The sequence below is a fragment of the Drosophila yakuba genome, chromosome 2L (genome assembly GCF_016746365.2).
Source record: "Drosophila yakuba strain Tai18E2 chromosome 2L, Prin_Dyak_Tai18E2_2.1, whole genome shotgun sequence".
Classification (NCBI taxonomy): Eukaryota; Metazoa; Arthropoda; class Insecta; order Diptera; family Drosophilidae; genus Drosophila; species Drosophila yakuba.
In genome coordinates, this window is record NC_052527.2 from 15279473 (window position 1) to 15302030 (window position 22558).

Consider the following 22558-nt stretch of genomic DNA (forward strand, 5'->3'; position numbering starts at 1 on the left):
GAACACTCTGCACGCGGCCCTTTCTCCTCCCCTACCCCTCAACTCGTCGGAGAGCCCCTCGTTGGGCGCCAAATAAAAACGAACGGCAGTTCGTTGCCTTCGTTCTCGGCTCGCGTGCTTCGTATCTTGATTTCTGCCCGGTTCTAGTTGGCTAAGCCATTCGGCTGGCACTCGGTCCGTCGCCTCGGCACTCGTCGGCTCCCTCTTCGGGTGGGGCTGCGGCGCTCGGCCCACTCCCACTCCACTCGGGCCCACTCGCTGTCAGTCGGCAGGCAGAGCGTGAGCAGCCCGCAGCTTTTTCGTGGGGAGATCGCAGTTCTTCGCTTGCCTATCGATGGCGTTCCGGAAATCGTAGTTCTTAGGCTTTGTTTAATTTGGTTAGACGGCAGTTGGCGGTAATAAAGAGCAGCGGCAGTGGCACTACATTAATTATTGATAGTACGCGTGTGGCAGACAAGTTGGCCCCGCGATAAGCAAATGATTAGATTGCGATGTGTTTGTTCGCGCGTCATTGTTGTCAATAAACAAAAGCTGGCTTGCAGTCACAGCGACTAGGCGGTTAACCTGACTTACCCGTTTCGGTTTCGCATTCGGTTTCATTGCCGCTTTCTTGAGTTTGTGAGCACTGCGTTTTTGCCAGTCTTGCAGAATAAATTTCGGTGTGCATCGGAAACAAACGAAAACGAAATAACAATCGACCATTCACAAAGCCATTTGCCACCCTGAAATCGTCTGAAATATCAATCGTATTAAATAATGTGTGTCATAAGTGCAGAAGTAAAGTGCAGCTTAAGGCAAAAAGTCCCAAAAGTGCAATTGATTTAAATGAATTTAATGTCGGAAAAGTGCAAGTTTATAGCGAAATTTAAATACCAATTTGTGCAAACTGATGGGGAAAATCTGAACGGCAAAACCCTTTAAAGGCAGTGCGGCTTACAATCGCTGACGACGAACTTTCAGATTAATGCAATTAAAATTGGCTTTACGTCGACTAACAATAAACCGTTGAGAATAGCAAATGTGTGTTAAAGCAGTTCCGGAGTTCTGGCAGCAGTTAAGACCAATTAGAAGCATCGTTGCAGCACTAAATCAAGGAAAATAGTTTCAAGGCGTGCAGCAAACATAGGGAGGGAAAATGTCAGCCACTCAGCCAAAGGACACGGCATTGAAGACTAAGGAGTCGGCGGCTGAAACAGCAGCCCCTCTGGCCCCACTCTCTGCGAAAACAGCAGGAGCAACGGGACCGAAAAGTTTAACCTCGAGCGCTGCTTTGTCATTGTTTGATCAGCTGAAAAACAGCGTCAATGTAAACAGTTTGACAATTGGCGCCGGCGTCAGCAACAACAGTAGCCCAGAAGCCATCGCATCTAAAACAGCAGCTGCCAGCACACCCACCGCCCCCCTGTTACATACCTCCACAACCACAACCACACCACCCACCTCCAAAACCCCCTCTCCGTCCACCAATATTGAACTGAAACCCCCTGCCAAGCCCACGCGACCCTTTACCTCGCCCAGCACCATTGGAATCGTGCAGGGCACCAAACGGGGGGCGGGTGGAGTAGTGGGCGGGCTCGGTGCCCAAGCAGCCAAATTGGATATAAACGCATTGCGATCTCAGCTCTATCAGGGCGCCAGGAAGACTGCAACAACAACAACAACAACAACTCGAGTAGGAATCGGCCAAACAACAAGCGTGACAGCTGCGCCCAGAACAACTGGAGGAGAACGCGGAACAAGGGGGTCAAAGAAGCGGTGTCTGGATCGGTACGACTCGTCGGAGTCATCAGACAGGTGAGTGAGCATGCTGTGGGCACACTAGTTAGGTTCTATGTTATAGTCCTTTGAGTTCAAAGGATTACAAAAGGTTGTTTGCGATGTCTCTTTAACTTAAATTTAGTTGCCAAGGAAACAAATAGGTCATCTTACAAACATATTCTTGGGAAACATAATAAAAATAAACCATAATATAATACTAGATCAATGTTTTTTATAAACATTCAACTGCAGTTTACCCCTGCTCTTTTCATAAACGTCTTTAATGCCTTCATTAAAGGCCATAACAATGCCAGCAGCCAAATGCACTAGATGCACTGCCTGGCTATAAACGGAAATGCTATAGTGTACGAGTATCTGCGAACCGGCTGGCTGTGCCAAGTCTGAGCCAAAAGCGAATGCTCTAAATATACACACACGCGCTGTACTGCCAAAAAGTGAGCCAAAAGTGTGATCTGTAAGCCACAAATAGAATGCAGCCCATCCCAAGCATGATAAACGCTTGAGCCAAATCTGCAATGCTCAGCGAGTCTGGATAACTTAATAGCCGATCGAGAAAAATTTATCGGACAGGTAATCGTTTCAATAATCGCACAGACCTGCAAATGTCAGTCTTGTAAGAGGCCCACGAGGCACGCGTCTCATACATTGCGAATTTATGGCATACAGATACATTTATATCTACTCAACGGGCAAGCCACAAAACCTCTTGCCGCAATGCCAACTAATTTCCGCTCATTAAAAATGCGCAGCACAGTGGAGGCAGCAGCGGAATGGAAACAAAGGAAGAGCAAAGGCCGCAACGGACTGCAGGCATTCGTATCTGGCAGATACGCACAACCAGCGTTCACTTATCAGCCGCAAATGGCGGCTGATGCGCTGCAGTAGCAGAGCTGCTGATTTTCCATTTGTGGCACGTGGGCGGTTGAGCAAACGTCGGCTGCTTCCTGGCTGCATCCATGTAGATATAGATACACATAGATGCAGATACTCCCATACTTTGGACCAAAACGAATCTGAAAAGTGGATGGTGCTCTCTGCCGATCTGCTGCATAACTGTCGATTATGTGTAATTTATGTTTTGGTTGTACTGAAATGGTTTTGATACCATACATATCTATTATTTATACTATGTTACTGGGGCATTTGTATCTGGTTTCGTAATAGCATGGGGAGCATTTCGTCAACTGGCCTTATCACTGTCCTCGTATCAGCCCCAACACCCGCCCAAGATCGCGTTCCCTCGCCGACTGGTGAGTGATTTCGGTGTTGCTCCTCTTCGTTGGCAGTCGGAAATCATTTAAACTTTTGGTCGTTGAACTCTTTTTGATTTATTTATTTTGTTTGTTTCTGTTTTTCTTTCCCTTTTGCTGTGTGTGTGTACTTTTTGTTGCCGCCAAAAGCACTGAATTTTGTTGTAGCTTGTGTTTGCCATAATTTTTTGTTTCTGCTGGCCTCGTGTTTTATTTTGATTTCGTTGCGTTTCTCCCAAGTCTTTCCACTTCAGCTACAATTTGCATCTTGGCAAAAATACCGAATTTTGGAACTAAACTCTCTCTCGTTCGCTGGCTCGTTTCAACTTGTAACATCATCATGTGAACCTAAGCCCAACCCCACTGAGCGTAGCCATTAAATGTATTTGTTTTCAAAAAGCTAAACAAATAAAAAATACATATGTACGTATGCATTTGAGTATAACCAGCGAGTAACATCCGCAGCTTCGAAGCAGAGGCATTTAACTTTAATTGTCGCTCATAAAGCTGAAACACAACTGCAAAAGTAACTGCCTACTTCAGCACCACAATTATTGCTGCTGCAATTGCTGGCGTCGTCATTGCTTTTTGCACTGTCGCCGCACTGAGCGAGTGTGTGTGCTATTGATTTTGTCGACTTTGGGGTTACAGGTTTTCCACGTTTTTCCACATATTTCCACGAGACCCCGAGAGCGACCCACTGCTCCAATGGCGCGAGTCTTTGCTCATGCTTTTGCTTTTGCTCTTGCTTTTGCTTTTGCTCTTGCTGATTGTGGGCTGTTTCTGGTGCTGTTGCCATTGCAGTTTTCGCCAAGTCATGCACGGCAGGCGGCGGGCGGCGGGCGGCGAAGGAAGACAATCACCCTGAGATATTGTGTAATCGCCCACGTTGATTTATCTCGTTTAAGTGACTCCGAAACGGCAGTACTGCAACAGCTACAGCAATAGCAACATCAACAGCAACAGCAATTGCAGTTGCAATGACAGCGGCAACATCGCGCGATGACATCGAAAGTGTAATATAATAAGTTGCAATTGCCAGTGTTTGTATCTCCTTTTGTTGCCGTGGGTCGTGTACTCAGAGCGGTCGTGCTTCTGATGCTATTTGCCATTTCGAGGCTTCTTTTTGGCCTTCTATCAATTTGAGCTAGTTCAGCTTTTGCTGCACTCTCTTTCTATTTTCAAAATAAAAACTTTGAAAAAAAACCAAACAAAAGCCGCTTGAAACTACCGCTTAGTTGGTAGTAATCGGGAACGACCTTCGTAAGATAGCTTAATCCTTTATCCGTATACTGTTCAAGAAACTTTCATCCCAAAATGTTGGCCTATCGATACCTTTAACCGATTTAAAAAACTAACAAATAAGCACCAACTGTCGCGAATAAAATTGAGTTGAAGTCTGCTGTGTGTTGCAGCTTTGATATGTATGTTGCGTTTTAAACATTGAAGACAAGTACGTTTCGGCAAAGATATACACATATAATCCATAATTGAATACCCTCTAAAAATCTCATTAAGAACATTTTTAATATTAATGCTTTTGTAATTGTTTATATGGGAAATACATTTTTATACCCTTTATTTAAATACTTTAAATTTCTCCTTTGCACTTCCACCAGCTGAGTAACGGGTATCAGATAGTCGGGGAACTCGACTATAGCGTTCTCTCTTGTTTGCTTTAGTGCCTTGCACATTTTTTATACATTCTGCTGCAGTCTTTTGCATGTTGCTTCTTTGGCGGGATTCCCAGTCTTTCGCTTGTATGCCAATCCCCTTTTCGCCGCCCCTGGTTCAGTCTGTCCTTGTCGCACCTCCTGCTGTCTGCCCTTTTAGTTTTTATTTTCCATTTGTGTGCTGCATTCCGCTGTGGTCGTCTCTTGTGTGTCAGCTGTGATACCCTACATCACGGGATATTGTCTGCTTGTTAGTTTTTAGGCCAAAATTCCGACTAAGCGGTAGTAGTCGATAATATGTGTTAAATAGACACAATGACTTTTTATATGCACGAGCGATATGCGAACATACGTAAGGTGAATTGTTATTAAATACATACATAATCAAGTAAAAATCTCCTTGTTCTTAAATTCGTGCCCGCGCATGTGTGAGTGGTTGTGTGAAAAGCAGCTTAAACACGAAATTAGAGCCTTCCCCCTCCGAACCTCCCGATTTCCCCTGAGGGAGCGCATTAAGTCGTAATAAATGCTGCCTGGTTGCATGCTTTGTACATTGACCTCAAAACGGAGCAAAGCCGCCGTGCCCGCCCCCCTTCCCCCTCCTACTCCTCCTGCAACGCCCCTTTGGGCTGTATCTCTTCAGCTGGGATGCTGTTCCTTTGTTGTTGCATTGTTGTTGCAATGTTTTTGTTGTTCGTGTTGTTTTTCGTGCACATTTTGCTAAATAGCTTCTATTTACGTTCCACGGAAAATGCAATTCGCAATAGTAGAATGCAGACTCTTTTCGCCGTTTGCAGTTGTTTTCCCCACTCGCACGCTACTTTGTCTCTACAATCAATGGCTGCAAGGCTGGAGGGGGGCGAGGCGACGGCGGGCGGACTAGTTGCAGTACGTGCGCGACTTTTCGGGGCCGTAAATCAAAATGGCAAAAACCCGAAGCCGGTCTCAAGCAGGGATTTTTTTGGGTGATCTGGGGCTTGGGGTGTAAAAGCAGCTATCTAGAAAAATTAGGTAGCAAAAAGTGTAATATAATACGGTTTCCGCCCGCCTTACGTAAGTTGAAGTGCGATTTCACTTATATTATTTTGATTTCTAGACGTCTAGATCATGGGACAAAGTGCAATTTTTTTTCTTTTCTGTCGCCAGTCTACCCTTAATTCTCACAAAATTGCCATATTGTTATGCTTTAAGTCTAGAATCTTCAGTTTTCATTTATTTTACCTATCACTGCCTATCGATATGCAAAGAACATGTCAAATAACCTGGATCTACATATATATAATATATATATAAAATATATATATAAATAATATAGAAATATACAAATAGATTTAGGCTGAGCCTTAATTTCAACTAATCAATCTCGTACACCAGTACATAATTCAACCCTTAAATTAGGGCTGTCGCAACAGAAAGTGCCATCCCGCCCCAAATATTCCATTTAGGGCCTGCCCCAAGAGCATATTTGTGCAACAGATGCATAATTTATGCATCGCTTACACATCTCATGCGCAAATCGAGCTGCCAGAATCGCTGTGCGTAGTGCGCAAACCCCGTTGGAAAGAAAGCCAACAAACCGACCACTTAATGGCATTCTAATGCCGGCTGCCAAAATCAAAATCATATTAGTCAAATGCCTGGCTGTGCCCGATTTTGCATGTATTTTCTGAGCGCACTTTTGGGCCAGCCATCAGCCAACATCACATACTGAAACGCGGTGAATTTTCATTAATTATAACGTCAGGCGGCGCGATGGACAGGCGTCGTTCGCTCCCCTTTTTCGCCCTTTTCCTGTAGCCCTTTGGTCTACACTTAAATAAATAAATCTTAAATCTAAAAATGTATTTCAAACCATTTTTTTTCACCTGTAGAAAAATAAACAGGAAAACGGATATTGATCCTGATTTAAATGTATATATATATATCCTGACATATACTTTACATAGTCCGGAAAGTTTCCTTCTACCTGTTACAAAGTTTTCATCGAATCTAGTATACCCTTTTATTTACTTAAAGCTGATACTGTTATAAGTAAGATCCGATTCGAGAGCTCGTTTGAGTCAACCACGTTTATTGGGTTGCCACTTTATTTGTGAGTGTAGTGTGTGCTTCGTTCAGATACAAGGATGCCTTCCTGAATCCAGCGTGCAGCTGAAACAACAGCAGCAAAGCAGTGCAGTGCATCGAAAAGCCAACTCCAGCCCCTCGAACTCGTATTTGTCCCAACTGACATCGCTGGTCAGACAGGCATACAGAGATCAACTGACGGCCATTTCAGGCGCTGGCTTTTTTCGAGCTGTGCGCTAGCGAAAATTAGTCATTAACTTTTTAAGCATCGGCTGGACAAACATGGCGTATGAGTGATGTGCCATGGCGGCCATCCGGTGATAAGCCCAACAGCAGCACTCAATTCTGTGGTGCATGTGGCAATTATTCTGCCGCTGCAGTAATGGGAACAGCCGAGGACTGTCGGTAAAAAGTCTCTGGATGCAATCACATTGGAATAGTCATAATTAGAATATTTAGGAGAGATTTACAATAATAGATCTGCCTTGTGTTGGTGCCTCATGAAGTCATGTTCAGATAATACGTTTCAAGGAAACTCAATTTAAATGCGAAGCTGTGTATTTGAGAATATTTTCTATCAATACTTCGTATTTCTTAAGTAATACATTGAACCATATCCATAACCATAACCATACCGAAAATCGCATCTGAAGAAAATTGAAATTGTTCTTTACCTTGTTATATTGTTTCTGCTTCAAGTTTCCACTTTGAACGCAATTGCTTTTCCCCTCTTGACATTGACCTTGAGATGTGCCCTGCTTTACTTCGAATCTCAACCGAAACACAAACATAAAATAAGAAGCTTTTAAAAAGAAAAAGTGTAATGACTGAATTGAGTTGTGAAAAGCTGAAGAAAAGCACAAATCTAGTAAAAGGAAAAAAAAGAGCTAACGAGCGGAAAACGCGGGCAGAAAACGTGAATGAAGTATACATCAATGTTCGTTAGAAGTCGGAACAAGCAGACAATGAAGAAAATTCTAAGGATGATGTGAGACATGAAATAGGTGCGAAGTGTGTGATAGCATTAGACCATTATAATCAGCTTAAAAAGTATCAGCCTGACATTTGATTAAAGTGAATTGAATTGTCAATCGCAGCTGAACATTTTTACACCCGTTCGTGGACTATGTTGGTGCTAGTATGCTCGTTGTGGTTCTCGACCACTGTTTGGTCCATTGATTTGACATGAAATGTTATTTTAAAGTATATGAATTAATAAATTTCCATAGGCAATGTCACATAAATTGTGTGTACTTTTATTTGCGTTCACGCGTGAAATTAGTTTGCGGTTAGGAAGGGCAAAGCGTTTGTGATTCTAATTAGCTCAAATAAAATCAAATTTAACGCATAAATACGTTTGTTTTAAAATATAATTATTTTAAATTGCATTTGGTAGCACGGCCAGTGGCAGTGCCAGAAATAGCCAGGAAACCAAATGGCCATTAAAAGTAAATTAATCTTATAGGGAGCGATGCAAGGTACTTTATTTTAATTTATTTTTGATCAAAAACCCAGTTCCGTTACACAAAATCAATTGGCTTGTATGAGAATCTCAGTCGTTTTGTTGTTGTATCAAGAGGTTTTTTCTGGTCAATTCTGTTATTTAGGTCAAGTAGAACGAAACCCAAAGTTTTAAATAATATAAAATACTGCTGATATAAACATATATTCTGCAGTATGTTAAGTAATCACGTTAGTTATAATTGGTTATTTTAGGCTTGTTTTGCTTGTGAAACTGTTATGTTACGTCTGCCGCTTTTCACCGCCCTGATTAAATTTTATAGTTGAGTTCATTAGAAATTCAAATGCCTCTACCGCCACAGCAAGCAGCGAAAAACAATAAACAATTGCATCAGCGCATGCGAAGCGTTGCAATTTCACTACAAATTGAATGATCCAAGTCTCTAATGGCGATTGCAATCGATGTAACTGCTGGCACATTTGTTGTTCACTTTAGTACCTTTCGCCGATGAAACTCAAGAGTTTGCAAGTAAACAATGCTCCATACCGACCGAATACAATCCTGTAAACTTTGCTAAAACTGGCATCCTGTCAAGTATTTAAAAGTTATTTATTGCTCTTGTACAATGATCTCGAATTTCTACGCTTTATTTCATTTAATACTTGATAAAAATTGTCTATCAGGACGTCATATTGGGATATCATATTCCTCCATTTCGCGCGCTGTTATTAACACGCGAATTTTGCCACTTTTTTCATTTTATTTTCATTTTATGAAGATGTCGCCATCGAAGCGGAGCGCCAAAGACGGCGACTATCCTGCTGAGCTGCCCTTGTCCTTTCGGTGTTGTTCCTGCGAGTTGCGAGTTCCTTGGTTTTGGTTGTTTTGCGCTCTGGTGCTGTCTATGTATATTCTTGTCTCATTTTCATGGGCCATTTACGTAGACAAAGACGTGCGGCATGTTTGTGTATACGTAAGATACATTTTCGGTTTGGCTTGGTTCCGTCTGTCTTAAGTCCAGGGTTCTCTGTGGCTGCTGTCTCTACATCTGCTTCTGTCTGGTATATATACATATATATACTATCTATATATGAGTATAGTGCGGTTGGGAGGGCAAAGCAAAATACCGGTTCCTTGAAAAAGTTTTCAAAGGTTTCGATGGGGTGTAAAAAAAGTTGATGAATAAAATAAGAACAAATGCTTTTTTATTTCCTTCATATTTTCTTTCCACTCTGCCTTCGTGCTTATTGCAAAATACCTTTATGGACAAAAAAGAAATGAAAAGTGGCTGAATGTTGACCAGTATAGGATGGCGCGGCTTTAAGTCGTCCTGGCATTCCTCAAACATTTTCAGATGGCGGCGAACTTCCCTTTTACTTGGAACTAAGCTTTCCGCAAGCCACGAACATTTATTTTTATTTAATTAAAACGCACTCCAACGATTTAGTGGAAAAGTGCGTGAGAGAATTTTTGGTTCATTTCTGTGTGTCTGTGAGTTTTTCGTTGGGCGGAAGTCGTAAATGTGTATGATAAATCAAAGTAATAACGTCGAATATACCAAATTTCGCCGGTTGTCCAGTGTGGAGAAGTGGGGAACGCCTTTGGACGAACCACTTTTCTTGAGACTCTAAAATGTTAACTACGATCATTAAATTGACACTCAAATGCCGGAAAGTTCAACGACAGTTCGTAGTCACTGAAAAAAGTTAGTGACAGAAAAAATTAACAAATATTTGTATATTTGCTTAACTTATACTCGACCGATGTTTGTTTGCCCTGGGATTTTTCATTTTTCCCCCTTTTGCTTTATCAAATGTTTGCCAAGACATAAAACAAACCAAACATCCAGGGTGGTGCACAGGCGATCGAGGAGAATTACTGTTACCAGTACCATGCAGGAACTTATCAGATAGTTGCATAACTCAGGATAAGTGGGGAGCGGCGTCGAAGTTCTTATCACTTTGCGTATACCTCGAACCACAATGAGTCAAGCAAAGCGGAATATTAAAATAAAAGTGTCACAACTTTCCTACACTGAGGAGTATAAAACTGTGACAACCCGGGGATACGAAGGCAGCACATGACGCACTAATGACCTAGTAGCCTAAATTTCTGCAATAACCATTGTTTATTTATCTAGCACATATAATTTCCTGACAAACCATTTCAAGGAAATGGACTACAAAATTATTTTTAACTGGTTCTGGGTTATATTCTTATCACCATTTACAAAATACATTGTCGTCGAAAAGTGTAAATAAATTTAAGATCAGGATCACCAGCCGAATCGATCTAGGCAGCCCAATATTCATAGAAACTTATGATGCTATGCCAGGTTCTTTGTATGCAAATTAAAACTGATATCGATCAAATTTCTATAACCTTTTTAGAGGCATACCATTATTGTCAGTTCACGCCTAAATATAATACAATAATAAATTAATATACATGAATTTTTAATTTGACAATAGTTTTTCAACAGGTTAAACTAGTCTATTTATTTTAGGTAATTTTAAATTTAGACAAGTACAATATTAAGATAAGAGTAATTGTAACACAGTAATTAATCTCTAACAGGCCTTGCAATTACGATGAGTGTCATTCGCATATCCATGTTAGACCCCTTTTTTCCCAAAGAAGGGCTCATTACGGGACAATAGATTGGAATAGAATTAAGGATGTTCTAGATGGGCTTTTAAGGGAGTGTCCTTGATTCCCTTACATATCTCCAGCCTGTTTCCTCGCCAACCAAACAAGTGTGAGTGCGTGCGACAATTGTCTGTGACACAAAATGATTTTAATCATAATGGTATCAAACACGCAACCTTGGATGAAGAGCAAAGGGATCCGGCTACAACAAGGGCTAACTAGAGTCAGCATTTAACCCTCGACAGGCCCTCGCTTTGACACATGTGAAGATCCCAGGGAGATGATAATTCCTGTCACTTAATTGCCGGGGCTTCAACATTACAAAACTTTTGTATGGCCGTTGTTAACATAAAAAAATTTTTTTTTTTTTCTGTTTTCCCTCACCAGCTAGCATTTTAAGCTGTGAAGAAGTCATGTTTTGCCTAATGAGAGCCCAAAATAAGCCGAAAAGGGCGAAACACAGAATTTCGTTTGCATATGTTTCATAATGTTTTGTCTGGACTCATTGCGGGTCGCTGAAAATGGAGCGGTAAAGGTAATTGCAGATACTTTGGCGGCCATTGAGCGATCGGAGGCGTTGCCCCTGGACTTTTCACTTTCTCCCCACATCCTCCTGCCAGTCAAATCACTTTGGCTTACGAGTCACGCGATATGCCAAAGGAAGCCCTTCAGAAAACCAAAATGAAGAGTTGTGGTAGAGTCCTCGAGGACGTTGACCAAATGCAATTGATGAGCAGTGGCGGTGACTCCGCATAAAGTCGGATTGGAGAGGGTGTTTAACGGAAGGGTTGTAAAGGCCAGTACAGGCCTACAATGACTACGCTTGATTAAAAGTTCCACCATTACCCAGGATGGTTCTCTGATGAGCGTTTCTCTGTTTCTCCGCGAACGAATGACTGAGTTGGTCCACAGATGGCGCCACAAATCATCTGTGTGCGGTTGCCTCTGATACCAAATCGCTGCTTAAGCGCCTTTAAGTGTTGCTTTTAAGGGGCCTCGCCCTCAAGCCCACAGCGGCCCTGAAATGAATCTGAGCCAGTAAGATGCAGTAGTAAATGCCGTCGTATCTCTGCCGAGTATCTCATGTTGCCAAATATATCTTCGCATCTCGCTTTGCCCGCGACAACGCATTTTAATCCTTCATCCTCGTCACTGCGGCCCTCGTAATCATCATAATCAAGGGGCCGAAAAAGTGTGAAATTCGGGGAATCGACGTGGAGATCTTGCCCCGCTCGCTTCTCATTCGGGGAAGTTCTTGAACTCTGCCAATGTCACGGGGAAGCAGCAGCATCAGGGCCAGGGAAGGCCCTCTGCAGTTGGTCGGCCAGATACATTCGTATCTGTATCCGCCTACCTGTATCTTTGGCACGTCGCCGACGTCGACATGTGTTTGCCGTTGTATTTTGTATACTTCATGGCGATTTAATGTACTGGCCGTCGTCCCCGGCTCACTGGCTGTGTGGTTTTAGGTTTAGGTCCACCGGGTTTAGGTCTGCAACGCCGCCCTACCTGAGTCGCCACAGCAGAATCACAGGGTTTCTCCTTTAAGACTGCCCATATGCCTTTAAACTTGTTTCAAATAATTTCAGACTAGACGTGCATAAATCTACTTAACAACAAAACGGAGAAAAAAAAAGGAAGGCAGTCGACTCCGATACCAAAACCTAAGCCAAATCCCAAAACCAAAACGAAACTTCGAGTTTGCGACGTTGCTGCTGCCTCAGCTGAGATTTGGCTTTTGTCGGCACTTGTTGGTGGCAAAGAGCGGAGCTGGGGAAGCGGCTCTAGCGCGCTTTCTTTGTTGCCAAGTTTGAAGTTGTTCTCGGGCCTTGTTGTTGCCGTCGCCGTTCCTGCTTGCATGCTAAATAATTAAGTTAGCACTTGTGCGCGCAAGAGTGTGTGTAGCAGATGGACACACTACATGGCACGGTACACTGCAAAAAGTGGTCCATTTAGAAGGAGATATCTTGCAGCGGCGGATACAATGGGGTCCCTGTTTTCTGCCAGTGCTCGCACGATGACAGTTTTGTTCGCAACACTCTGCTCTTCGTATATCTCAGACCCCTAGTTTCCTAGTATGAATAAGTGTATGCCGAATACTTGCTCAGCAGACAAGACACCATATTTGTTGTTCCTTTGGTTTTTATTGTGATTCTTTGGAACTTTTGAGCGCACATTACAAATTCACGGAAATCCAATTTATTGTACCCATCTCGCAGCGATCCCCAAGTGGCTCTGAGCGCTTTATCTACGGCTATCAGCCTGTTGTCCCCATACTCGTAGCATTTGGCTGAGCAAAGGAAATTTACTGCCAGTCGATATACTTGATCCTGGCAGGACGGTCCAGAATTCCTCCTCGCCTTTAATACACTTTTCGGTTATTCGACAGCTCTCCTCTGGCACTGTTTAATGTATCCAGTGACTGCCATATCTTGCACACCTTTCCCCATGTCAACCCGGGCCCAACCCATAAACCCTGACTGCGTTCATCACCCTGGCAGCATTCTTCGCACCCAGCCGGTGAGTCAGCCGCTCTTGGGAACTGGATTTCCTTTTCTTTGTTCGCGGCTGCAGCCTCTTTGTACTCGTCGTCCACATTCTGCGGAAGATCGGGAACAGGTACGAAGGACTGTGCTTAGACCGGGTGTAAATGATGCTCGTCGTTGGCAAAATGACTCAAATGCATTCATATTCACCCAGCTGACTTACTCTCTCGCACTCTTTGCATACGCATTTTATTAAGACCAGGCTTGAAAGAAACCGCCAGCTGCTGCAGCTGTGGTTTCAGATATATTGGGACACTGCGACTCAGTTTATTGCTTTAGGTTTCTTTGGCTGGAGAAAACAAACAGTTTTACGCGGTTTGTGGGCGTTAGAGTGGGCGTGGCAACATGGGTCAACAAACTTGCGCTGCGTCTATGTCTCTGCAGTCTACAGCTTAATCCCAACCTTCTAGCTTTTTTAGTTCCTGAGATCTCGACGTTCATACGGACAGACAGACGGACGGACATGGCCAGATCGACTCGGTTATTGATCCTGATCAAGAATATATATATATACTTTATATGTACTTCCTTCTATGTTACAAACATTTTAACGAATATACCCTAATATAACTATATTATGTAGCTATAGAAACGATCGGAAGGCTTAAAGATCCCAAAATGTACGCATCCTTTAAAGAAAACACATTAAAAAATAATACAAATGAAATAATGAAAAATGTTGACATGTCACATGTGACATGTGAAAAATGTTCAGTAACAGGTGTACTTTTATATTAATAATCTTTATATTAAATATTAATATTATTTGCTCACACAGTTAGTTAGTTACCTTTTTAAGCATACTGATATCAGTGCGCCAACAAAAATACAATTTCTACAATGAAAAAGAAACATCAGCTTAACTGGTTGTCTCCTTTGAGAAACATAGAGAACTGTTAGTAGTTAGTTTAAGTACACATCAGGTCATTATCCTTTTGCTGGAATAGGGCAGCGAAGAACTTTCTTGGAATCTTGAAGGCTTTGTTGGTGTTGTTGATGTGAGTCTTGTTTCTTATTTATGGCAAGTACAAGTTTACAGCTCTTCGGCTCTCGAAACTAATTCACAAGCGAATAGGGTACTGTAATTAAACATAAGCCAGTCAAGGCGGTTCTGACTTAAAGGCGGAACCGTGGCCGATAAAGTATCTACAAGATACCCGGTATCTCGGTGCTGCGTGTGTGTTGGCCTGGGGCACACAAAAACCTATTAAAAGCAGCAAAACGTTAGGCAGGCTGGAATTGGGAATGGGATTGAGCCCGAAGCGCAGACAGGTACAGGGGGTGGGGGGCAGGGGGTAGGGACAGGGGAAGACGTAGGGGTCGTGGCTGGAAGATACAGATACGCGTACTTGCAGATACCCGTACGCGCACATGCACTCGCATTCACAGGCAGAGCGACGACACTTAAGTGCACGCTGTGTGGTAGTTAGCGTGGCGAAATGGAAAAATGACTGAAACTAACGTGAAATATGGCACAGAAAACGCAAAGCATGCTGGCTAGTACTCGGCAAACCTGTTGAACCAATGGAATTAACATCAGAAACAGCTGTGGCAGCTCGGTCTTGGCTTGGTTTTCTGCGAGCGTGTTTTATGATTTTCGGACAGGCTTCCTGGTTTGGCTTGGGCTTATGCATGCGCCCATCTCCCCCTCCTCCAGTTGTAGCTTTGTTCTGTTTAAATATCATTAACATTCATAATTATTGTAACTCACCTAAACATTTCGAATGATGTGATTCTCTTGCGGCCACGGCTCACACAAGAAATTTGTAATAATCCCGGCAGCGAAAAACGTATAAATTTTACAACAATCGAAACTGCTGGGTCATTAGCAGCCGGCTCCAAATGATATATAATTTGTAACTGACCCGGGGTGAAAATATTAAAATTTAATTAAAATTTTTTATTGGAATTGAAAAGGTCCACGAGAAAAAAACCCCTAATTCTTGAAGCTGCAAATAGTCTATATGTTTTGATTTTTCATTTCTTAATATATAAAGCAATTTCTATTTACTTTTCGTTCATTGCCCAAATGCAGAAGCATTGGCATTCGACAAGTATGAGTCGAACATAATTTATTTTGCTTTTATTCAGACAACCTTCGCATTCGCTCACTGTTCCCGATGCACAGATACAAATTCGCAGATACACGCGAACAGCTGAAACCGACATCCAACCTCCACCACCCACCATGTATGAAGCCATATGTAGAATCTCCCCTGCGGCTCTGGCTGTTTCACCCACAATAAATCTTAATTTTTCACTCGCTCATGTTGACATAGCCTGCCCCACTCGTCGACAATTTTAAGTGACACATCAAATTAAATAAAAATAAAAATAAAAACAAAGCGCAAATAAAAGAAAAGGGGAGCGGGCAGAAGCGGGCACACAACATACTCGACGATGAATTAGCCAAGTACAAATTCAGCACAATACAACTTGGTAATGCGTTTTACATTTTCTTTATATTCTGCCGTCGGCGATTTCCTCAGTTTCCAATGAGCTGTGCGATTTGTCTGTATGAATGTTTTTCACCTTTTGCACTTAACAGGTAAAAGGTTCCAAACTTAATTCCTTTAAGCAGGTATCCTGATCACATATAACACATTATTGTTATATTTGATCCAACAAGCAAAATAAAAGCATGAAAAATATGACATAAATTGCGAATTCTTATTATTCATAGGGTAATGAAAACTCTTTTTCCCCGCATCTTGGCCACGTCCAGTCAACTTAACCAATGCCTAAACCGATACGTTTGCCATTTAAATTTGAAATTTAATGCGCACTCTACTCATTTCGAAAAGTTCCCACATTAATTAATTTCAAAGAGCGTCGAACGCTACAAATTAACCGAGTTAATTATAAATTCACTTTCAAAACCAGAGAATTCGCAAGCGCAAAAAGCAATATAATAGGGAATCATCAGTAACAACAACTACAACGGGCTATAAACTTTCATTGGGGCAGCGCGCTCTGTGGCAATTGAGCTGAGGTTTTTTATTCTTTCAGTGGAAAAGGGGCTTTGGCATGAGGAGCACATACCTGTCACTGACAGGTGCTAATGAACTACAACAACTATCCAACAACTACTGCCCGCGCTTCGTAATAATTGAGTGCGACAGAGAGCGGGCTAGACTATCTCTTTCGCCGTGTATCTGGGTATGCTAAAATATGCTAAACGATTCTGCGCTTTTTTTTGTTATTTCTACACGCTTGTTATTCTCGTTTGCCCCGCCACAGACCCCAACGCCCCAAGCTGGGAGCGAAAAAACACATTTAGGCAAACGAAACTCGTATTGAGGTAGTCTTGGCTACGAATCCGTATTCCGTATCCGAGCCAGAGAAAGACGGAGGAAATGTGAGACACAGATAGCAACAGCAGCGAAATGCTATAAATTTATCTGGGCTTAGATTTATTGATAGACAGCTCGGCGAATTTACTATGTAAACGATTGAGACAGTTTTGCAGTCGGTATAGAGTTGTTTTTGCAGCTGTTGGAACGTGTGAAATCAGCCACTAACTGCGATACATGCGAAATATGTTAACATTTCATTTTGGGAGATAAATAGCAATAGGTAAAAATGGAGGTGAAATAGCCATGAAATTTGGCGCGTTTGAATTTTATTGTAAATACTTAAAGAACAAGTGTTTCATAATGTACACTTTTGGTAAGCTAGACAGATACAAATTACGTTGAATTGATCATAGGATAGCACTCACCAACTTCGGGTAGAATTTTGCATATACATATTCTTTACAAGTAAAGGGTTTATACTTTCCGTACTTTCCTATAAACTTGTATGTTATAACTGTATTACCTGTAATTGGTGTAAGGAGATATTTTTAACTATGAAAACTAATTGTTGAGCTGTCCACTTTGGAGGTATGTTTTTCCACAGACCTTGAAAGATTTTTGTGAAGTTACTTTAAGCACAACATTTTATACAATAAGCATAGATGAAGTTCCAATTATGAAATCAAACTATTCATTAGGGTTTCCATTTCCTTCCGCACACCCGGGCATTTCAAACGACAAGATGATTTCCTTAGATAGGGAACACAAGTTGCATAAATTAGATGGCAAAGGAAGTCGTCTATATCAAATACAAGTAAAGCAAAAAGATGCGTCTTTAACAGGTTTTTGACACCGGCTCGTCGGTTTATTAACCTGTTAACCGTGCTCTCAGCTGTAGCGCCCAGCCCAGTTCCCATCGCAACCCAACCCTTCAGATCGACAATCCACTGGCCGTGCAATGGAAACACACTTAATGCACATAAATAAAAGATAAGCCTGGCAAAAAGCATAACAAACGTTTGCATTTCCGGCTAATAAATCGGGTTGGTGGAGGAGTGGTGCAGCCGGCGGAGTCTACTCCGTTTGGGGCATTAGCGGCGCTTATGAATATGCATGAGTATCGCATAATAAAATATATTTACGAAAAAGTAATACAAATCAAAACGAAATTAGTTCGCGGGGACTTGCGGCCAGCGGAGAACCGACCGACTCAACTGAACTGAACTCAACTCGACTCGACTTAAATTAATTAAAGCAGCGCAGTGTGTGGAAACATTTTACGTGTTGCCATGTGTGGATGGATGCAGTTGGCTTCCTAGTTTCCCCAGCCCCCCCAGCCCCCTGCCAGGGTTGCCCTGCCTCGGCTAATTATTCATTCATGACATGTTGAATGCACACAGCCCGTCGTGGTGCTGGTGGTGGAGAGGGGAGGGGAGGGTTCCCCGGTCGGGCATTATTTACAAAGTTTTGCAGCACTTGTGCTAAAGTATCTGACAGATATGCCGGCACGTACACAGGGGGAAAATGTGAAATTGTGTGAAGAAATAATAACGAAAGGTGGCAATTCATACACAGTTTAAGAACTCGATTCCCTGAAAAGTATGTAATAGTTAGAAGATAGCATGAGGCTTACTATCTCAACTTTTACGCTTTTATAGTTCCTGAGATCGAGGCGTTCATACGGAAACGCTTTCTTCTGCGTGTTACATACTTTTCAACGAACCTTGTATCTAGTATACCTTTTTACTCTACGAGTAACGGGTATTATTTGTTTCCAGTGCAGCTGCAGTAGCCGGGCTAATCCGAACGAAAAGTATAAAGCGTCAACGTGCTGCTCACGTTCATCAGAGCCCCTGGCCAGTCGAAATGCTGGAAAAAACGAGTTGTGGCCAGAACAAGAAGCACACATGCAGACAGTTGGCAGAAGGAGCAACCACGCCCCTTTCCTCGTCCTCTTGCAACCCTTCTCACTTCTCACTTCTCACGGCGACACTGTCCCTTGTCGCCTGTGTGCAACCTGCTAATAGCTTGTTTCGCCGCCGCTGCAAATTAACTTTGGCTCTGTTCACCGTGGGCTGCACTTTTTAGCCGCTCAGCGCTGTTCTGCGCTGCAAATTACACTATTTTTCACTCGGCCAGAACAACGAAGGGGGTACAGTGGGAAGCCGCTAAGCAATAGCATACTAAAGCAATACTAAATCAACTGCTCAAATAAATATAATATTGTCCCACTTTTTGTTAACGAAATTATAAATTATTAAATTTTATAAATTTAATTATGTTCTAATGGGTATGCGTGCTATTCGTCCCACTGTGCCCGCTGCAATCGTGTGAAATATTCAAAGAGCTCGGTAGCAAAACCAAAGCAATGTGCGCGATGGAAAAAAAGCCAAACGGATGTGGATGATGTGTTTCGCTTTGGTTTTTGGGCTGGGAAAACTCTCTCGCACATTTGGGCTGTCGGAATCGCGCCCAGGAAATATTGCAACAGGAACAAGCGAATGGCCGCAGCAGGGGAAATGTATTCTTCTTTCGCAGAGTAGAGCAGGATAAGAGCGCTTAAAGTCGCACATTTAGTGACAGTTTGTTGGATTTGCATGGTGACGACGTTGACATGGCAGAGTTGTCATGATTAATGCGTGGCAAGAGGAAAAGCTGAGCCGCCGGATGGCCAAAGCTCTGGGCTCTGTTCTCTGAGTGGCGGCGAATGCTCCAGGGTGGGATAGTGCCTTAAGGAGGTCAAGCTGTGCACCAGGAAATCCTGGAAACAGGCAAAGTGTCCTTTGCACTGCGGAGGAGATGGGTTTTCCTTATTGAAAAGTCAGTTTAACTTCGACAATGTGGATGAGCTTCAGTAACATCAAGGATAGCTGACCAATAAGAGTTATAAAGGAAAATAAAGTGAAAAAACCAAAGGACATGCCTTTGATACCGATAAGGAATTTAGGATATGTATATCCTATACTATCATAATTATATCATATGCAAATTGTAGTATTGTAATTGTAATACTGAAACCTCATTTAGATGGTACGTTTATCGTACGTATTCCATATTAAAACCCGAGGTACTGGTGGTCACAATAGAACTATCGCCCTTATCTGGGACAAATTGAAAATGCATCTGCGAGATATTTTTTACCACCGTAATGATTTGCGTTCGATGCTATCTCTTGACGTTTGCCTGGTCGAGCCGCAAAACCACTGCTAGCAAAGGCAGGCAAATAAAATGTAATACAATGTAAAAATTTGCAGTGCGTGTTTGGGATTGTGGACAAGGGGATCGGGGACTGCTTTGGGTGGAGTTTGCGCGGCTTCGGGGCAGCAAAACGGCTGAAATAGCATGCAACTGCCACTTGCCCCACTACAAGCACCGAACTCTGCCCCTGCGTCCATTAGCAATCCACCATGTGTGCTGAAGTTTTTTTGCTGGTTTTTTTACGAGTTTCGTGTTTTTATTTTATTTATTTTTCCGGTGCTGCCGCTCTCGACGTTGCTAAAAGACAGCGCATTAAAATTTAAATTGCATTTCGCCTGACGCGAACAAATATTCTTTTTATTTTAATGCGACGGCAGCAAACAAAATGCTAATCAGTTGAGTATAACCTATACAGACTTACCCGCCGCCAGATTCCGCTGCTGGTTATTTTGTGTCATTAATCAAAAGCAAAGTTCAATGGACCCGCCGGGCCGGGCAATTTAATATGATTTTATAATTGAAAATGGAAGAAGACATTTCATCCAGCATGTATGTATGTGCACAAATTTTACACCCCACCCTGTGTAATGCAACACCACTCCGTCCATCTGTGTGAGCCTCTGGAGTTAATAAAACTGCAATAAAATAAAGTACACTCATCATTTGAGTGCACATCAAAATCAAGAGCAACAGCAGCGTAGGAAAGCAAAATATATATGTAAATATAGTGAAGGTACTAAAGTCCATGTTAATAAAAAGAATTTAAAGATTGGAAAAAATAAGGCCAATTTGAAATCTCCCTCTATCTTTTCTCATATGAAACAAAGCTTAAATCGCGTGCTTAGTGACAGTTTAAGTAGTTAACCATGCTGCTACAACTTTCAACACAAATCAGCACAGTTTGCATTTTAGAAGAGAATATGGAATTCATGCAGCCAAAGTTGTTTTTCTGCATCAACAAAGGATACTGTCCGCACGTTAAACAACTTTTAAGCTATGCTGTCCTGGTGGACTGTGCTCCGGAACCAGACAAATTTTAATCACATTCTAATTAGCCAAACTACGTCAAACAGTCCGGATGCCACTCCCCCCATCACTCTGGCTTTCCATCTCCGTCGGAGCAGCGAGGCTTAATAAGGAAATCAATTAATAACAAACGGTGCAGCGACCTTAGGAGTAAGCAAGGCGAGCCAGCGGATGGTAGTTTGCAGACTGTCTAATAGATTTGAAATTAAAGTTTGTGCCGCAGTCAACAAAGTTGGCCGAAGAACGACATTGACTCAACAACAAGTTGACTTCAAGCTGCAGATACACAGATACACAGATACTTAGATACTCAGGTACTCGGTTGCTCGGATGCAAAGAAACAAGCCAGACAGCGACGGCAAAGAAAAAGCAGCATCGAGGAAGACGACAATGAAGTTGGTCGCCTGTGGAACATGGCAATGCACTCAGGCTAGGAGGGGTGGACAAAAAACTTCCGTAAACAACGCGACTCAGCCCGGGCCATCAAGCAACCAAGATTTAAAATTAGAAACGAGGGAAATAGATACACCGAAATAAAAAAATAAGCAGCAGACAGAACAAAACGAAACGAAGTCGAAGTCGGAGAACACCAAATGGAAAATGAAAATAAAACTGTCGGCGAGTGCCTTCCTACAAGCCAAGTGCAGACGACTCCCGGGAGTGTGTGGGAAATACTTCTAGTTACAGTCCTGGTAACAAACAGAAGAGATGATCTCAGCATAAGCCCAAAGTTAGTATGGAACAAGCCGATTAGAGCAGTAGAGTATGCATGTTACCCATCTGTTTATTAAATATTTATTGTAACCAAAAATCATAGGCAAAAGCTTTAGCAAAACTCAATTAGAAAGGACTTAAAGCCCAATACTATTTGCTTGAAAAGAGCTGTATCTGGGTGATGCCGAGGTGAACAGTGGGCTAGGGGATCTATCCAACCATCCACCGCCTTGGGGCCCAACTGCAAGCGAGCAGAGGCAATCAAACAACTGAGGCATGACAACTTTATGCCAGCAGCAGGCCATAGAAGTTGCTGCCAATGATGGCTACGATGATGATGATGATGATGATGAGGATGAGGATGGTGATGCTGCATCTTGGAGGGATGGGTGCTTGGAGCACGCTTCAGTCCTAGCCACTCTGCTTCCCACTTCCCACTCCCCACTCCCTATGCCCATGTGCTCTTCGCTCCGTTTCCCGGTCTCCGGCGGCATATTTGACGAGCGAGCCAAGGCAGACGTCCGACGTCCGACAGGCGACAACCGTAGCCGAACGGCCCATGACATAAAAATTAAATAAACAAAATTATGGACCAGGCCGTATGTGGCCCCAAGTTCCCATACCCCCAAGTCGCCCGCTCGTCCCCTTCGTCTTGGCAACATGGATCAGTGTAGCGCATGGTGGTATAGATAGATAAGGGCGGGGTGAGGATAGAACAAATAGCGCTTGGGGAGTGAGTACAAATCAAAATAAACAATCTATCCGTCGGTACACAAAATGTTGTTTCCCGAATTGGTGTGTTTGTTAGATAAACAACTGAGGGAGTTTACTTCTTTTTCGGAACCTGGACCGATGGGAGAACTGAAACGCCCTGGAGTGGAATAAAAAACCGCCTTGA

At 42.7% G+C, this 22558-nt stretch overlaps 1 protein-coding gene across 1 annotated transcript in view; it reads left to right on the forward strand.

Moving 5' to 3' along the window:
* Positions 1-381: 381 nt before the first annotated feature.
* Positions 382-22558, forward strand: part of LOC6528288 (zinc finger protein jing) — a 108986-nt gene continuing 86809 nt past the window's right edge. Inside the window, exon 1 of the mRNA XM_015198416.3 lies at positions 382-1794. Within this exon, the coding sequence (XP_015053902.1) occupies positions 1136-1794 (659 nt within the window). The 5' untranslated portion in view covers positions 382-1135. The remainder of the gene's footprint in view (positions 1795-22558) is intronic.